Genomic DNA, 20,029 nt, shown 5'->3' with positions numbered 1-20,029 from the left:
TTAAAATTGATAATTTTTTTTATTTTTGATATTTATTTTAGACATTTCGTACGAAAAAATAGTAACAAGTATTTATTGATATCATATGAGACTCAAACATCTGCTGTACTTTTCAATAGTATTAAAAATGTGTAATTTTTAAAAAATGAATTGCATTTTACCTTGTATTTCTATGCTGATGGTAGTTCAAAGCGGAGTTGAAACGTTCGTTATGCGAACGTTTGATTTAAGGATCTAACATCGTTATACTGCGTTTGACTCTTACAGTTTGAATATTTAATAAAATTATTACATTTTTTAATAATTTACAATGAAAAGAAGCACGAAACATAGCAAAAAAAGAAACCACAGATTCTTGTATTTATAAAAGATATTGTAAATTTTTATAATCTGCAATTCATATCATTAAGTATATTTTTACATAAAAGATAAAATTCTTGACGTAAAACTAAGCTAAGAATTTCTAACATTCTATATAATATAAAAAAATGCAGTAAATAAATTATTTTAATTTCTATAAATTCCTTAATTAAAATATCAACTATAGTTTAATCAATTTCCTTCATTTTTTCAACAATGGGGAAAGCGATGAAAGATTAATATTATTTAATTAACGTTTATGGGAACAGTAATAAAGCTAATCACTCGTTGATTTATGTATTCGCTTGACTAAACAAGCATACTTGAATTCAGAGTTTTCACGTACAACCCGATTTCCCCGACGTTCCCTTATCTTTCCACTGGGATCACATTTTACGGGTGTCAGATCGTCATCACATTCGCAAGCGTATCATCTTCAATCTTTAACATCGTCCGCCGTCATCGCGACGTCGCCGTGACAGGTTCTTTGCGAGGTGAAAATTTTGCCGCCGCAGGCCGCCGAGCGTGTCACTTTCCTTTTCTTGACGTAATTTTCGCGCAAGAAATAGATCCCATCTCGTATATCAATCCATTCCTCTCCTCTCTATCTCGTATATCAATTCATTCCTCTCCAATCGCGGCTAACAAACGCCTTTTAATCGTTCCCGCGATTACGCAGCACGTTTTGCGCCATCTCGGAAGATTCGGTGTGCGTAACGTCAATCAAGAGATGCGATCAATCGTTATATCGACAGTCGGGCTGCGTTTATCTCGATGTTGCTTAACTAGTTCGACAGGATCTCTTCTTTTCGCGTCAGAGAAGAGGAAGGCTTATCAACAGTTTTATATCTTTGATCGATGAGTTTGTAATGTGTATGTTTCAGTTTATAGTAGCCTTTTAATTTTTTGCTTAATACTTTGTTAATAAATTGGAAATGAAAAGCACTGTATTATAATTATCTTCAAGCAAATAAGAATAGTTCTACTGGAGTCAAAATATTTTTGAACATCAAATTATTTTTCGTTACTTATCTTAGTATATACTTATCACAAATCTTTTATGAACATTACAATTTTTACGATCATTCATCTGATACGAACATAATATATCTTATTGCACTACGAGCTGTTACGAAAGTAATTTATGTATATATCGAAATGCTCTCGAGACATGTGTCTTCCGTAGGCGTCATAACGCGTTGAATTTTAACGTACACGCCGGTGTACGGTTGTGCAACGCAGAGACGCACCGGTGGAGTCACAAGGATGATGCATCCGCGGTGCATCTACCGTGACCCCGGGATGCGCATGCACACGCGGTCGGCTTAGCTACGAGATCGCGTGCGATAATGCCTCACGTACGCAACTATCCTCGGCAATACTTATAATATAATAAATAAGCAAATATATATGTATGCATACACATAAACACACATATATGTATTTATAAAAATTGCAGAACCGAAAACGATAGAAAGTCCATAATTGATTCACACAGTGTTAGGTATTGTATTAATTATTACGATAATGTATCCGGATTATTTAATATATGGTATTATCTTACAAATAAAATTACGTTAATTATAATTAAAATATAATGCCAGATACTCAATATCTTAGGTTAAATAAGATAATTAAATATTGTCCTAATACTTGAAGAGGATATAGTGTAATTAAGTAGAGTATTAATTTTATAAAAGCTAACATCCTCCGCATAATTGACGTCAAAGAGAAATTGAGTAATATTAATATAATTAATTATTATTTTACACACACACACATGTAGTGATTATAGTAATTTCAATACTATTGAAAATTGTTATTACGGTATGTACTTTCTCAATAATATGTAGAGATCTTCTAGAAAACAATTCTACCCGATTGCATAACTACATACGTCGCTGCAGCGTTCAATTCAGACGCAAAATATCGTTTAAATGGGATGCACAACTGCCAGTCATCCGTATTGAAGAGTGATAATTTACATAATTAATAACAAATGACACGCGACGTGTCCTTTTATTCCTCATTTTTTAAATTCTTTTTTAAACGAAAGGAATAAAAGCGGTCGATAGTTGCGGACACGAGGCATCATCGTGCGCAGGCTTTTCGAAATAAAAGCGTATTTATCCAGTAATAATCGACGTACCCGTGACTGTTATTTTTTCCATTGATCAGCCATTCTCAAAGTTATAGTTTACTCTGAAAAACAACTCATGCACTTAGTGTCACAGAATTACACGCAGCGAACATATGTTTGAATTATTTCGATGTGACAATATATCACAATTTCTTTAATGTACAAAGTTTTCAATTACTTAAAATTAATTTCATCTTTTATAATGGTTTTATTTCTGATATTATATTAATATTGATAAAGATGAAAATTCAGGCAAAAAGTTTAATATATATATCAGAATTACTTGAAGAATAACATCTTATTGCTTGATTTTATCATTTCAAACTTATTACGACAGAATTATTAATTGCTTATAATTTTAAAAAGCATCTTGTTATATTTTGAAAGAAATTTCATATTATTTAAAAAGATGAGAGATAGAGGATGATAGTTTTAAAGGAAGCCTCACAATTCTGAAGAGTATCCACTTTTTCCCACACAAGTTCAATGAAGGGTTAAATCAACGAAGCCACGATATTTCCGAGCCGGAACATCTGGTCTGTCAGAACATAAAGCCGGGACTCTCGCATTTATCTTTTTTCTCTCTCTCTCTCCACGCAGTGGTTGCTGAATCCCGCGGTAACGGGCGGAATGAAATTGTTACCGCAGTTATGACTGGTATTATGACTATTGCGTTTTGCACAATTGGTATGAGTGAGCCGATATTAAAGTAGGGACAGCAGCATAACGCGTTCGCCATACCTCGGAAAAGATAATGTCGTTTGCGTAGAGGAGGAATAGATAATTTCTCAAACACTCCACGAGTCATCGACCTGCTTGCCACGGTGTATCGATATTCAAGCCGGAAAGGTACGCTTACTTGAGCGTGACAGACGCGTTTCCATCCGGAAAGGTAATTGTCGACACTGAACTGCCCGACTACTTTTTAAAGTAACTTCTCGTGGTATGTGATGCTAAAAAGCATAATACACATCATTAATGAAATATATTATATATTATATCAAAGATAGCTTTACGGAGAAAATTTATATAGTTTAACAGAGTTTTTTTATTTTTAATTAAATATTTCCTTACCAAGAATTTGTGTAATTCTTTTATGAGGGAAAGATCTATACAGCATTAGAAATACTTAGAGAAGCACTGTAGTGTCTTTTATATTGCATTGCAATCACCAAACTGACAGTATACAAAGTAATCGTAAGATCTTAAGTGATTGGTAAATAATTTATAAATTAAGATTTAATTAGTTTCATCGCCATCACTTAGCTTGAAAATGTTATTACCTGATGAATGATGGGAGAAACGATGGTAAGAATCGACCGCGTGTAACCAGTAGTACCATAGCTATTAATTAGCAAGGGGGAGTTTACTTTCCCCCATGATCATCGTCTGTAGAGATGACCTCGGGAGATGAGCAGCTAAAATGCACGCGAGTGCTCTTTCACCTACTCTTTTTTTATTCGTTTTTCTAGCTATCTCTTCCTTTCCTTTCTCCATCTGCCTCCTTCTTTCGCAAGAACCGTCGTCGTTTTTCCACTGCAACGCATTTTTTATGCACTGTTTCTCATTCTTCTTACCAATCGCCATTGGAACACGTTACAGTATGAATTAACACGTATCTTATTAAAAGTGAGATCTCGTGTTCTTTCATGGATACTCTATGCCTATTTCATGCCTTTTTTCATTCAGCCAAGTTAAACGCGGTCAGAATGCGCTGGTAAATATTGTGAATTAGCGAAGAGAAAAATCGGGAAGGCATCTCGGATATCCATGTCTTTTTATTTCAAAGGAAAGAATTACATAGGTTGGATTGCTATTCCAAGACTCTTTAACGCTTCATGATCGATTAGATATGGAGCATTAAACCTTGGCGGCAATTCGATCCATTTGGTATCTTTGCGTTCGGTATTTCTTTTTCTTAGAATAGGATACGTAGGTGATTGACCCATTAATATTTTCCTTTTAGGACAATCAAGTAGAAGAAATTAAAGCTAACGAATTTTGCGATTTCAGATATTAAAGTTCTCTCCGTTTTTTAATTTTTATACAGTTAATCGTGTATATCTCAAGTGCTTTATGAAATATTATGTGATAAGTGGCAAGTTTCTTCCTTGAATCTTGTATGCATACTAGTGTACATTCCAGTGAAAATACTTTACCTCGTGTTCTCTCTCTCAAGAGTCGGTTGTAGACTAACATTGAAGAAGAGCCGATCGTAAGAGGCGCATCTGAAGATTGCACTTGAACCGGTAAAGGAAGCAGTCGCGAAGCTTTCATTATGTGAAAAAGTGTATATGGCTATGTTTGTTCTACTAATGAGATATTGCACAAAAAAAGGATGAACCGCAGTCGGAAGAATCGGATTGTAGTTTATAGAAAGAAATATGTCTGACAAGTTTACGATAATCACATGTCTGAACAAATGTTTTTTTAATGTAATTATCTTTGTACATTTTAATGCAGAAGATTCCTATACGTTTTGAAAATATTCTTTAGAGATTGCAGTGAAATTGTGAATTTTTATATCCAAAAGAATAGCTAAGTTGCTAGTAAAAATTATGATAAATTCAGAATTTATGATAATTTCTTTCATTGAACATTTAAACGGAATATTTTATATAAAAAATAATATTTTTTATTAAAACGTACGGATATTGTTTTCGTTCATACTTTTATATTGTCACAAAACAAATTTCTCGTTCGATTCGATCTAAGGTCGATTTCGTCAGCCACGCCCGTTTTCGCTTTGCACCTGCAAGTTGTATGCAGACACAGTAACCCGCGTCTATGTATACCTGCATACAAGTCGCTCGTTTATATGCTAGTTTACTTTCTGTTTTTCGACTGGCCAACCAACTGACGGTTGGTTCTTACGTGAGCTTGTAGGACAAGATTTTTACGAAAGTCCGACATGGACGAGAAAGTAAAGTGCACCTCGCCGTTCGCCCTCAAGGCAGCCGGTTGCCCCATTTTCCGACCTTACGCGCTTCGTATGCATTACACGGTGCGTTACTTTGTTGCTACGAGCGCGAAAAAAATAATTGAAGCCGAAAAGAAATATAGGATACAGAACAAGCTATTCTTTAGCGTTGCATGAAATGAAAAATTATATAAGGAAATTATTATAGGATGTTCGATAAGCATTTGTTAATGTATAAGCTTAACTATAATTATCTACATTTTGCTCTATAATTATTTATTATACATATTACATCTAAAAAACAAAATAAAATAAATTTCACGATTAATAGTAACATATTTAAAAAATTGTTTACTTCAAATTGTATTACTTGAATTTACGTGTTATTTTGCATTGTGCAATTTTGATCGTGTTCACTATTTTCTTCCATTTTACATATTTTTGAACTTACAATTGTGCTCAATTTTGGTATACATTTTATTATTTATCAACTTAATTTACAGTTTTTGCAGTCAATATATTTTAATGAATCAATATATATCTCACTTTCACTGCTCTTATTTTCACTTGTTAAAGTATTTTTGAAAAAGTTACTTTATTATTTTATTAACGAGATAAAAGGTGTGCTTTTTTAGTCAATAAATAATTAATAAAAAATACAAATGATGTGCTTACACGCGCTATGAGCGCAAAAGCGAATGCACCCTTAATGTTGATACTATCTAGAATTGTATGAGTATACAAAGATGCTTGGATATGAAAACCGTTATGTCAGCAGGTGCGATTCCATGTGGTTCCAAATGCAAATTGCTCACAGGTGTGTGATAGAAAATGTATCGCAACATTCTTTGTGACAAATATTACTTTTAACATTTCTTTCCTCAAATTTTTTAAATGAATTTTTAGGAAGAGAAGAACTTGTACTGTATAATAAACAATCTGCTCGAGGGAATAGGTACCTATATGTAAGGTATTTCGAAAACCATAATTTTCCGCGTAATAATTTCTCGTCAGCAAGCAGAATTGCAGGATGAGTCTGTCTTTCCGCCTGCTTTTGCAATTGCATAAAAAAAAAAGAGGTCGAGTGTATATCGCATAAACCTTCTCGCAGATCGCAGATTAGATTTGGCCTCCAAGCACGTGTATTGCGAACAAATCGACGCGCTCTGCTCTCTCGGTTGAGCTGCACTTTTCGTTTTATGTGTACGTATATATTCTACGTTCCGGTGAACTTATCCGCGAAAAATACGTGCGATCGGAGATAAACGTGCGGAGCACGTAATATAATTATAGAGCACGGACTGAATGGATAATAGATTAATTGAATGGATTAGATTAAGAAAATTTCGCGAGTCTCATAACAATATCCTCCGATGTAACGTCGCGCGTCCCGTTTTATTCACGGGAATCTACTTCGATTTAATCGTCGCGAGCAATCTTCTCTTTTGTTAACCGCACACGGCCGTGTTAACCGTTGATCGCGCGATTTTGGAGAATGCAAATCCGCGGAATCTCATTTCGAACAACGCGTAACGGTATAGCGTCGCTCCGCGAAATTGCATCGTGTTGTTCCTTCCTCGCGGGAATTGCAATTCCACGAGGTGTTATCCCGCAATTCGCGGAGAGAGGAATCTTTTTTTTCAATCGAACTTTACAATCAAGTAATCGTCGATAACGCGCAGTTTTGCGCCAAAGCTGTTATTGCATCCAATCGCGATTACGTGTTAACATCGATTGAAAGTAACTTTTATCATCCATGTTATAATTTCGCACTGAATAATATAAATGAGAACACTGAGAAAAGGATTCTTAAATATTTATTTGTGAAAAATATAAATCCCTATTTAAATACAACGAAATAAAATTTTATTCCTAGCTAAATAAATCTTCAATTTTTTTACAATTAATGAGATATATATTTCGCAAAACTGTATTTTTGTCATCACAGTCAAATTTTTACAATCAATAATAATATAATAATAATAATAATGATCTTTGAGACATTGTTCTAGTTTTTATATAGTTTTCATAATTAATAATTTTGTGGAACCATGCATATCCATCATCAAAACGGCACATATAATAATATTGATATTTACTTACGAATATTGCGACTTTTCTTTCACAATATAATACTTATAATATATAACATAATGTTACGTAACTGATACATTATCGAGTGTGAAAAATTGCAACATAGATGTTATGCTATTTTTAGTTGGCGTCGACTGGACTGCTGTTTTTTTTTTTTTTAATCAAGTGCAGTTTTCCTCGAAGGACTTTGTGCAGTAGAAATACGACACAGCAGTTCTCCTCGACAAGTCTCAATAGTTCTCCAGTTTCTCTGTCTTATCCCTCGTCCAGAGTTCTCCAAGCCGGTCTGACTTTTTCGTTTACCCTTAGACACGAGCGCGGATTTCTTGTATTTCCTCAACATTCGCCTTTCTCGAGACGTTTCTCTCCTTTGTGCTTCTTCATATTTCGCTCTTGATAGTTTTTCGATGCGACAGGGCAGGCCTCGTTTTGTGCTAAACATTCAATCTCAAGGGAAGTGATTTTAAAATTTCATATAGCGATTTGAGTTGATTACTGACTTTTTCGGAACGCGCTATTTCTAGTTTTGCTTTTATCGTCATTCTCCTCGGTAGTTTTCTTATCTGTCGGATACGTTTGTCTTGTTCGCTTGCAATATACTATATAGTAACACTTCGTGAAGAAAGTTTATACATTATTGCGATGAAAATATTCGATAAAAAGACAAATTTATTTTTATTTTTGCGTAAATGAAATTATATTGTTTATACACATAATATTTAAAATAATTAATAAATACTTCAAATGAAAACCTTAGACGAATATATAAGAAAATGAAATACCATTTAAATATGTCAAAAAAATGGAATAAAAATACATTCATAATATAATTTTTAAATAAATTACAGAAAATTTTTACAATATTTTCCCTTTGCTGTAAAAAATTTTCCTCGAAAATATATTAATAAATCATTGTATGCGATAATTAAGCGAACAAACTTGTACGTATACTTGTACAAATATCAGCCTCTTCGTGGGCGCCATTTAATCTCTCTCTCTTTCTCTCTCTCTCTCGACTCAACATCGTAAGTGCGGGACGTGTGCGCGACGTTATCTCTTCGATTTCTCTAAAGGGGAAACGAATTTAAATTGCCGATCGCAAGCGATTCCTACGTCGTTCACTTTCCCTGAAACGCGCTTGCTTTCTGTCTCTCTTCGACTCTCTTTCTCTCGTTATACCTTCGTTTCTTTTTCTCTCCCTGCCATGGCTTCTTCCACGTCGTGGTTCTTTGTGCTTATCCATCGAGACTCGCATCGCGAACGTCCTTTTCGTTCTTCCTTCTTCGGAGAACGCAATGCGGTTGACGAGCAGCGATTTGCGGAAGGGACTCGCGAATTGCGATCCGTGAGGCTTCTGGACGTGAAGAAGCTGACGGGGAGCGAAGATCGAGCGTATCTTGGTTGTACGTGCCGTTAAAGGGAAATCGAAACGACAGATCCGTCGATCAATTCTCATCGAACGCGGATCGATTCTCGTTGCGGATCAAATCACGGATGAGAGCGATATACGTCGGGTCGAAAGGTTGCGCAATTTGCATTTTGCCCCTTGCGTTTTTTTTTTCCGCGCCGGAATAATGAGATTAATGCGTAACGTGAGAATTCGCTTTCGCCGGCGCGATAAACTGCGCGATAACGAGAGGATGAGTCGCATTGAGCACCGAAAAGGAAATATATCTTTAGTGACTGTTAACTATGAAAAATCGCGTGTCGGATAAATTGTCTTTTAGTTTATGCTGATTATACACTGATCTACGATAAAAATGTTTAACAATTTTTATATATTTTTGGCTGCTATGTGCATATTTTTGTTTGCTGAACACTAATTCGTTTTCCAAATTGGGTTATCACACCACAATTTTGAGAAAAATGGCGTTAAAAATAATAATTTTGCAATTTTGACATATTGTAGAACAGCAAATGTTTTTCGACATTTTATGAAAGTATCAACGTTTAGTTTTGAAATGCATTTTGTTTCGTTTCGATATATTTTTTATTTTCGAGATATATAGCTCTGCGTATAAAATAAAAGTTTACAACATTGGTGTAACGTTTGTAATGTTACTGCTATATTACTGGAATAATTCTGTACGGGAGTAATTTAAAAATATATCGTATTTTTAATTTCATCGTAAACGTGGATTGTACTTCACTCATTTTTTATAGATTTAAATTTATCTAGCAGAATAAACAATACAAAAATCAATTGTATCTTTAAAGTTCAACATTGTCAATGGACGGCTCGATATAGAATATTCTTTAACCCGAAAACTTGTTTGAACGCGTTGCTCCAAATTTATAATAGAGATCCTCCCCTCTCTTGTAAGAGAGATAAATTATCTTGACGGAGATATATATTTCTGGAACTGGACGGTACACGTGTTGTCGAGTTTCCAGTGATATGCATCGGAATTTTGTCTCCTCGGGCGTAAATGTCGTATGCATGCCGTAGCTACGGCGTACCTTCGGTAAACAACCTGAAGAAGGGTAGAATGATGGCCGGGACAATGACAGAGGCAACAATGGCTTTTCTGTTTTGTGTTCCGGATGAATATAGCTTTGGCTATTCAGGAGAGAGAATGTCGCGTGTTCTCCGTATCCAGGAAGTTATTATATAGGTGCGCGGTATCGACGGACCGACCGGAGAGTCAGCAGAATGATGCATCCGTAATTACCGATAGTCACTTATTGTAGGACTGCCGCAAATTACACATACATAACAGATACATTCGGACGTTTCTTACGATGGGACTTATTACGGGACTTCCAATTTCGTCCGGCAGTCAAGGAAACAAGTGTAATCATGCCGATAAAAAGTGTGTTAGATATTTCTTGACAACGAATATATAGTTAAAATACTTTATGTGTCTCGAATGATATAGTATTACGTTAGTAAAGTTGAGTGTAGATTATACGCTTTAATTTATAAAAAGTTATGGGAGATTGACGATTAACAAAACTACACGTACTTATCAGGGCGGAAAATTATGCTGTCATATCCTGTTATAGCAATAGAAATTCTTACGCTTAAACTATCATATGTAAATGCAATGCATAAATTCTTCAGTTTATTTTATTTTTAGATTTAGGACTACGATTATGACTATATTTATGAACGAATTACAAGACATGGAAAGAACGGTTTTGATGAAAAATCTAAAACTTTAGCTAGAAATATAATTTTGTTGGACCACATTAAGATCACAGTAAAAACCGTTTTGTATGTAACTATTTTGATGTCTACGCAAAATTATTTTCAAATCTGTATCTATCAGTACCTAAATTTTACTTCGACGAAAGTATCGTCCTTTCCGTATCTTCTTTCTCTTTTTATTTATTAGAAGCGGAAGTAATAACTGACGAAGAAAAACGTAAAAAGAAAAGGAAATAATCAGCTCGCGCACAATATTAGATAACTGTATTGTAATTACGTTAAAATCGATGTTCCTCGAATATTAAAAGAGAGAGGAAGAGAGTATGATATATTCTTAATAAATAATATAAATATGATTAATGTTCCGTCATCGACCTGACCCTTCATTTATCATGTCCGCTCAATTGCTTTTCCTCCTTGACTGATCGCAGAGCTACGATACTCTGAGCAAGGGCAAGAAGTCGTGGAGCGTGCGGTTAGGCCTGTCGCGGCAGCATCAGAACCCCGGGGATGACCCTGGCAGGGGTGGCTGGGGTACCATAAGCGGCGGCAGCATATTCTCCCGCCAGATGATCTACAACGGCGATCCATGGCTTTACAGCACGGTCAGATCGTCGCGGCTCGCCGGACATGACCCGGCGCGACCTTTCCTGACACCACCGCCGCTGCCGGGCGCAACGCCGTTGCTCGTGGTATGTTCCTGCCCGGAGTTTCTCGCCGGCACCGTAAGGAAACTCGGCAGCTGCCGCAAATGCGGCGGCCAACGAGTGGCCGGACTGCCCTTCGGTGGAACATGCCGGCTGCCGACATCCTCGAGGTCCCGGCCGAGTCTCGCCGGTAAGTAATTGTATCTTTGCTTATTTTATATCGATTGTAATAATAATTATTATTATTATTATTATGTTATTTCGCGACATTTTTGTATTCGCTTCCACATTGAGAAAAATGTCTGGTTAGAATTAATTGGAATTCTTGTTGGAAAAAAAACGAATCAGAATTTTCTGATTCGTTTATTTTCTATGAGACATTTTTCTTAATGTATTTTTTTTTTTAAAGTTACGCAGTTTATGAATTATCTTCAGCTTGTGATACATTTAACAGGCAACATTTCATGAACATTATAGTTTATTTCATTAGGATGAGACTCAATCTGGAAAATGGATAAATCAGAAAATTCTATGATTATATCTATTGGATTTTTGATTATTTCAACTAGAATTCTGATTAATGCAACCAGATTCTTTTTCCAATGCACCAGTAGGTATTAGTTGCTTCGCGCGCTGATGAAGTAAATTGCAATATTCATGTAACATTAGGATTTAACGATATATCAAGATAGCGGACACAATTATTTGTAGTACAGTTTTTCGCTCTCTTCCTTTAATTTATATCTTTAGCTATTTCGTGGAGATTACTCTTATTTTTATGAACCTTTAAAACGGTATTCTCATGATATATAGAATAGTTTTCTTGTTGTTGTATTACTTATGCAAGATATATTAGAGAAATAGATATTTACGAAGTGGAATGTCCTACTGCGTATCTAAAATATGAGGGTGTCGGTTCTCGAAAGATAAGCGAGGGCGGGATATAAGAGCTTCTCTGTCGTGCTGCTGATGATGTTCATGCTCTAATTGTACGCGCTCTTCGTATTAGAGATTTTCTCCTTGCTCGCATTCGAGATAGCGTGCATGCGGCGAAGCGCAGAAAGTTCTCGGCCGCAAGCAAGATAACTGAATTTTATTCAGCGACTATACCTACTTTAGTTTGCATTTAAATCGTTTTAGATTATATCGTTTTGTTTGCCGAGAGAGACGCTTCAAGACATGTACTACAAATGATACTGGGTGAATCGTATGAAATGTAGAACAGCAACCTTTTGATTAAGGCAATTGATACTTTATACTTGAATGGTTTTCGCAATGGTAATCATTTTTGCTATTACGTGAAATATAAACGTGTATATATTGTCTGATTACCCGTATTACATTTGTCATGGTAATCGATGGTAAATAAGCGTAACAAATAGTTAAAAAATTTAGCGTACGCTATATTCTTGTTTCTACATATAGCTTCTATTTTATTCTAAAATCCTCTCGAAAATGCTGTTTTCATACTATAACAAATAAAATACGTTATACATTGTTAAAATATATGAAAATATTTAATTTTTTCAGTAGCACGCTCATATTAAAAAAAAAATTTATTAAATTTTATGACATTTTTTCAATGGTACTACTTTAACATGTACTATAATAAATGCTTATTCTATAAAAAATTATAATTCAATCAAATTAATGATTCTTGTATTACGTAAATATATCTTTACAGTTAATAAATATCTAATTAGTATTATTTAAATAAATATTTATTCAAATTTAATACATTTTTTAGTGTATATATACATATAGGTATATATACATGTATACAGCGTGCTAAAAAAAATATAAAAAGATTAAGGACGCTCAAATTCCAGAAGAATGCATCTTGAGAGAATAATTTCTCTGATATCCATATTAGAGAAATCGAAATCAGCGTCAGAAATTTCATTATTCGCGTTCGATTTGGAGATCTAGGTCGGTGGTAACAAGTCGAACCGAAACATTTGCGGGACGATCTCTTCTCGTGAATACAACGGTTAAACCTATTTGTTAGGTGTGCTGAGGACCGCTATCGACGATCCGTACGACCAGATGCGACGGAACCGGCTGGTGGAGCCGAGATCACGGGCGCGCAGCATTTCGCCACATCGACCGTCCTCGCAGCGAGATACCAGGAGTCAGAGCATGGTATCAAGGACAGCTGTCAAGGAACGGAAAGGCACGACCGAGGGTACATCGTCTAGATCCGAGTGGTTCGACAAGGAACCGAGCACGGTTGTGAGCTATGACGATCGCAAATCGCGACCTGATTTCACCAACGGCGGCGCGTCCTCAGATGATTGGATGCTGGATGAGGCTCCGGAGAGTCACTCGCGAACTCATTCCACCGCGACATCTGCCAGACTGACTCACGTCTCAAAGAAACCAACGAGGGAAGCGAATCAGAGAAGGACCAGCCATGATGACTGGAAGAACGGAACAACAACACCAGTTACTGCGGACTCGCGGAAAAGCATCCTCGAGTGCAACGTAAATCCATATCTGTTACTGAAAAAGCAGAAGGACGAGGATGATTTGAGTGACGATCTGTCGGATAACGCGCTGGAGCAGGACGATCTTAGAACAAGATCGTCCAGTCTATTCGATTCGTCGAAAGTAAAGTCGATCGAGAGGATACCGAATAGAAGTGCTGTAGCGGCTATCGGAGGTCAACGAATCAGAGTGTTCAACGAGAGACCTAGAGAGATATCAGACGATGATGACGACGTGCCACCACCGGTCACCAGGATTCCGATACCGAAGGTATCTCCAAAGAGACCACCTAGACGATTGAAAGAGGCCCGGCAGACACTGAAGAGCATCTTGAAGCGTGGCCGAGTGATCGAGAGCAAAAGAAAGAATGTACTCTTTAATGTCGATAACGTGATATTTGCACCTGAAAAACCGTCCGAAGCAACGCGACTCTCGTGGAGTAGAATCGGCAGAATCGCCAATTGTGGTAAGGAGCAGCGGGACAGTAGCCCCGAGCCCAAAGAAGAGGAAGCGCCAATCATGCCAGAAGAGCAACAGGAAAAACACAATTTCATCACAATTCCAAACATCAGGGATCCGAAAGTGGACAGAATCAAATACAAGGAGCCAAAAATCGTGCCGGAAGTCAAGAAAATCACGCCGTCTGGTCCCGACAAGATCAAGATAGACAAGTTCGTTCCGTCTAGGAAATTTGATCGTTCCATTATCTTTAAGAAGCAAGACAAGATCGGAAGCGAGTCGCGATCCTCACTTGACAACTCGCTATCTGTTTCGAAGATTGACGCTTCCAGAGAGAGAATATTACCAGAGGAAAGGAGATTGTCGAATGAGAGAACCGTCAGACTTGAGGACGAGACCGAGTTGGAAATCGAGATTGAGGAGCTGAAAGATCGTCTCCCGGGTATTGCTGTAGACGAGAAGGATCTAATCTTAAAGTCCGAAGGTAAGGTTCTTCTAAGTCATTATAAAATTCTTAATGGATTTTCTACAATAGCCACCATTAGTAATAGATCAGAAGTTAGAAGCGAGTCAGTAGTGTGTCACAAAACAATAACAAGTCAATAATCAATGGCTGCGTAGAGAATTAGAGATGGCCAAATTCCATTTGTTTATGAGAGAGAGATTTATTTTATATGAAACTTTGATACATTATGATTAATCAATCACACGGAAAGAACGAGTTTGCTGAAATATCTAAACATTTAGTTAGATATAGGTCTGAAAATAATTTTATTGGACTATTAAAATATTTATGTTTATAAGGACGTTCAAACTGGTTGCTAAAATGTCAAAATTTTTTATAGCATTACTCATCATGTTTGAGATTCTTATGTAATTATTTTGATGATCCAAAATTATTTTTATATCTGTACCTACCAAAATTTTTAAACACTTCAGCATAAAATTGTTCTTTCCGTGTAAATTTTCCAAACTATTTTGCTGTCAGAACTCCTGAAATATTATATAACGCAATCTAATATGACTTATTCTGGATACACAAGTTTTCTGACATTTATAATTCCACTAGTGATATATGTAGTAACTAACGGCTTATTGTAGAAAGCCTGTCAATCTCTTTCGCACGCATAATCAATTAAATAAAATAATATTAGGTTAAACTTATATTAGATAAAACCTAGAAGCTAATAAATATTCATTAATACAATTCTGTTACCTTATTTATAAATTGACGTATCCTATACTGCATTTTTGAGAAAAACAAAGAAATGTATTTCTCATTTTAAAAATAAAAATGAAAATTTAAATTTATAATCAAAATTTTTAAATAGAATTTATAACATAATTATAATAAGTACGAAAATAACTTTATGTTTTAAGAAAGAAAAAGCATAATCTGACTTTTTGTTCTCTTTCTCTTTTGATTGGAAATTTTTTTATAGTATATTATAATATTTAACACACGCTAGAGTTTTATCTATATATTTATAATTTTTTTGTGAATTACGTGTTTCGCATACAAGATCACGTAACTAAATCACTCTTTCGGTTACATATAAGTATGTAGCTGCACATTCATCACGGTCGATAGTACGTCGTTCTATATTTATTTTCACGCATTAACTTTATGACAGTGTACGTGATAATATTAGCGTTAAACGCTTTACGATGATGTTCCCGGACATATATAATTCATTTCTCAAAATTAGTGTCAGATATTCGTAATAACATAAATATTATCTCAAAGCCGAATCAGTAGCTATTAATAATATAGAAGTAAATTAATGATCAATCTCTCGCTGCAGCAGCGATAACTATAACCGGTCAGTTTACGGTTAGTGTGTGTGTGTGTGTGCGTAGCGAGGGACAGTTTGCCTCGAGGGAGGCATTTATAGTCGTCTAGGGATTAATCTCGTTTGCGGAAATTAGTAGCCTAAATGTACAGTGCAACTGTACTTTTCATATCGCGAATCAATAATCTTGCACTAGATCTTCAGCGCTTATCGTGTTATCATCGTCAGTTACGATCCTCCTCTCATCCGGTCATTATGCTAATACGCGTGATTAATGAGTCGCGTGTGGTTGACACGACTTATTACTATCTTTGAACTCCTGAAAAAAAGTTACGCATTCAAAGATAATGGCTCGTACAATGCTCCTACTAATGGTTTACGTCTCGTATTTTTATCTCGAGATTCTTAAAGATTAGCAAATTTTTTGCAATTCACGATATGAGCAACGCGATTTCTTTTCGAAAAAATATGTGATAAAGATATAAATATGGGAATTTTTCTTTCTCTAGGTAATGACTTTCTATTAATTATATACAAGGGTAGTTCGGAAAATGTGTGACACAGAAATGATGCCACAAATATTAAACTATAATTTTGGAGATCCTACACAAAACTGTTAAAATTTCAGACAGATGCGTTCATCAGTTTCTTTGTTTCGCCGTGTAAAGCAACTAACTTTTGGTTCCATTATGACAATGCATCCAATAAAAAAGGATAATGTTGAAAAGTAAAAAAAAATTTGCCAAAAATCATGTTTTCTTTATTAAACCGAGAATTTTTCGAATTATCCTCGTAAATAGCTATATAAGATGTTAATCGTGAGCAAAATTTGACAAGTTAACGCTAAAGTGAATTAATATATACTTGGGGCTGGAAGGCGCGGCTGCAGTATATGAATAACCGACCTTAAGACGGCGTTGCCGATGACAAGAGGAGAAAGGTTAGCAGATCCTGACGTCCCTGAGTCTTATCCTCGGGCTGTTTGGATCGCTTTTAAAAGTAGCCTAAAGAAGCCATGTGAGTTGTGTCTGGAGCATTCGAAAGTGTATAAGGTCAGGGCTAGCTGGCATCAAGTTGACAAATTATCCTGTGTGGTTACTTACTCCAAAAATACATTTTAGCTAATATATAATATAACAATATTCTCTATACATATTATACATTGTATTATATATTTTATTCATCTTCGTGCAATATTTTTTTAAATTTCTGCGCTACTTATTTGTAGATCTTCTTATCTTGTACTTGTTAATTTTCTTATTTTGCATTTCTTACTTTTGAACGTTATTGTTTAGTTTTTCTGTATGTTCTTAGAGGGTATATTAGTCTAAAACAGCAATAAATACTTTATCTATCTAGCTATCTCTCACTCATACATTGCATCTTTTTAGGTATAGATTACACAAAAGAATATTCTTAAAAGTCACAATAGGCAAACATTTAATAAAATGATCGGAAAACTATTGATTAATCATTGATTTATTTTCCATTCATCAAGTGAAATTTTTCTGTAGAAAAAAGCCATAACTTTTTACTTATCACAACGGTAATGTTGGACAATCTTTTCCTTTCAGTTTTGTGAAGATGAGTATTTTTCATTTTACAAGGATACACTTTACAAGGATATTTTACAAGGATGTTTTAATTTAAAAATATTTTAACAAACGTCGCATATTTATCGTAAAGCAAGCGATTCTCCACAGAGGCATTATCATGCTGCGGGCTCGCGTTTCCTGAGCATTCATGTTGGAAGAGAGAGAGATGCCGTGAAAGTGGACGCGTGGGAAAGATACGAAACGATCGGGGACAATGCGAGCGGCGGTTGTCCGCCTTATACGGAACGACATGTACATATTTATCGGTATGTCGGTGGCGATCCGCCGGTGTATCGTAAACGCTTCGTCAAGAAAGGAGGAATAATTACATACTAATTTAATCAGTAACGATCCGGTTCGATCTCACTTTAAAAAAAATTTTTTTTTTTAAAGAAAAGGGAGAGATGCGTGTATTTCTTCGATTTAAACACGATCTCGCTGATGGCATCAAGCACTCGCACGTGCTTCCGATAACTATATAAGTGCATCACGTAGCGCCGGTTTACGAGTCTACTGCAAAATGCGAATTCCGGAGCCGCGGAAGTTCACTTCATGATTGAAAATATAATTTTGTGAAAGTCTAGTAGCTTCCGACTAAGTATGAAATAATTTCCATCGGGAATTTCTTTCACACTTTATGATACATTGTTTTATTATCGTATCAAGATTACATCGCGTGCGATATTTTGTTTAAAAAAAAAAAGGAAAAGAAAGAGAAAGAGAAAATAAGATAAGATCAGATACTAATTATGAAGAATGTTTTAGAAAATATATTTTCAAAATATATATTAAAAAAATATATTTTTTTAGAAATATGTATTTCCTACTTTCTTAGCAAATTTTTTAAAATTTGTCAATTCTATTTCACGGAACTTCTTTCGCCTCTTCAATATATATATTGTTATATGAAAAATTCAGATAATTAGATTCTGCGTTAAGTGCGTAAAACGATTAGAATATTTAGTCTCTATGTAGTAAAATTAAAAAAATTGTTATCTATTACGTAGATTTCTAAAGAATTAATTCATGGGTCTCTGTTAATTTTCCACGTTGCTATTTCGCATAAATATAGATCTTTCTCGAAAAGGGCTTCGAAACCAGGTCTGACGTTTACGACATGATGAGTGGATTCGAGAATGTAGAGCTCGCGGTGCAAATTGAGTCTGCACACGGACAAGAGATAAGACATGACGGGAAAAGTCGTGTGAATTAACTCGGATGATTGGCGGTAACGTCGGAGTTGAAATGTGCCGCGCCGACCGATTTATACGTGGCTAGTCTGAGTGCCGGTCTCGACAAGGAAAAATAAGAGTTACGTGAATCCATTCTATTAATAGAACGAACGTTGCGTTAACCACTCTTTATGTACGTCATATTAATTAGTGTTGCGATTAATTGATATTCCGCGCGCAATCTTTGCTCGTCGTCATAAGTCACGTTTCAATGCTATTAACATCGATTATAATAGTAGTGGCACAGCAAAATATACATGTTATGTAGTGCAATAGTAATTGTACACCATGTGCATGATGATCGTGCTGATGCACTTTTGGATGTATTTATCGCTCGCGATACGTCGATTGATCGAGACGAGTTAACATGTAGCTCAGCAGTTATGCTTCAATAATCGAGCACGGCAGTATAGTTCGCATTGAGCTTACAACTGACAGTTTCTCTCAGAGAGACGTTGAGAGTCATTCATATCTTAAAATGAGACGAAAGCCCCGTTGTATTAATGTTAGCTAGACTTAATCCGGATTTAACTAACAATGTCTCTTTTAGTCACAGTCGAATAATTAAGGAGCGTCTTCAGAAAATTGAGTGTAAAAAAGCGACTCCATTTGTATTGTAAATATGCAGGGTGTAATGTAGCTGTTTCGCAGTCTGATTTCTCTGACAATTGTATACATTTGCAGTTAAATTTTTAATTAGAAAATTTATATAACTCGACTTTCTTCTTAAATATTATGTAACTTGTTCCCTCTCTTATCATAAAGAATTTATAAAATAAACTTTATTTGCATATAAAAGATGTTGTAAATGCGAAACTGTTTTTGAAAATTTTTTTTACATTTTATGTTTGGTTCTACCACTCCTGAGATACGTTTCGTGAATCTTAATGTTCGTGGCAGCGTATAACGGAAAATAAAACAGATCACCTGCGATGATTTCCGGTGATCGTGTTTCCGGTGTAAATGCACTGTGCGACAACGTGTTAGATAACTGCAAGCGAGCGAGCGAGTGACTGAGACGCCTCGTAGGCGCGACGCACCGAGGTTTCCTCTCTTCTTCGCATCCGCTTTGTTGTTTATCGCTTCCACACTAATACTAATCATCATTCTTACGAAGAAAGTCAGTAAGTGCACCTCTTTAAAAAATTATA

General features: G+C 35.5%; 1 protein-coding gene across 1 annotated transcript in view; it reads left to right on the top strand.

Annotated features, from left to right (window-relative positions):
* RhoGEF64C (Rho guanine nucleotide exchange factor at 64C) overlaps nt 1-20,029 on the top strand; it is a 73,280-nt gene that overhangs the window by 42,805 nt on the left and 10,446 nt on the right. Inside the window, exons 3-4 of the mRNA XM_018550790.1 lie at nt 11,097-11,502; nt 13,321-14,742. Coding sequence (XP_018406292.1) covers nt 11,097-11,502; nt 13,321-14,742 — 1,828 coding nt within the window. The remainder of the gene's footprint in view (nt 1-11,096; nt 11,503-13,320; nt 14,743-20,029) is intronic.

This window comes from Cyphomyrmex costatus, unplaced genomic scaffold (genome assembly GCF_001594065.2).
Source record: "Cyphomyrmex costatus isolate MS0001 unplaced genomic scaffold, Ccosl1.0 scaffold13, whole genome shotgun sequence".
NCBI classification, from domain to species: domain Eukaryota; kingdom Metazoa; phylum Arthropoda; class Insecta; order Hymenoptera; family Formicidae; genus Cyphomyrmex; species Cyphomyrmex costatus.
The sequence above is the reverse complement of the archived record's forward strand: the minus strand, read 5'-3'. Positions and strand labels throughout refer to the sequence as shown.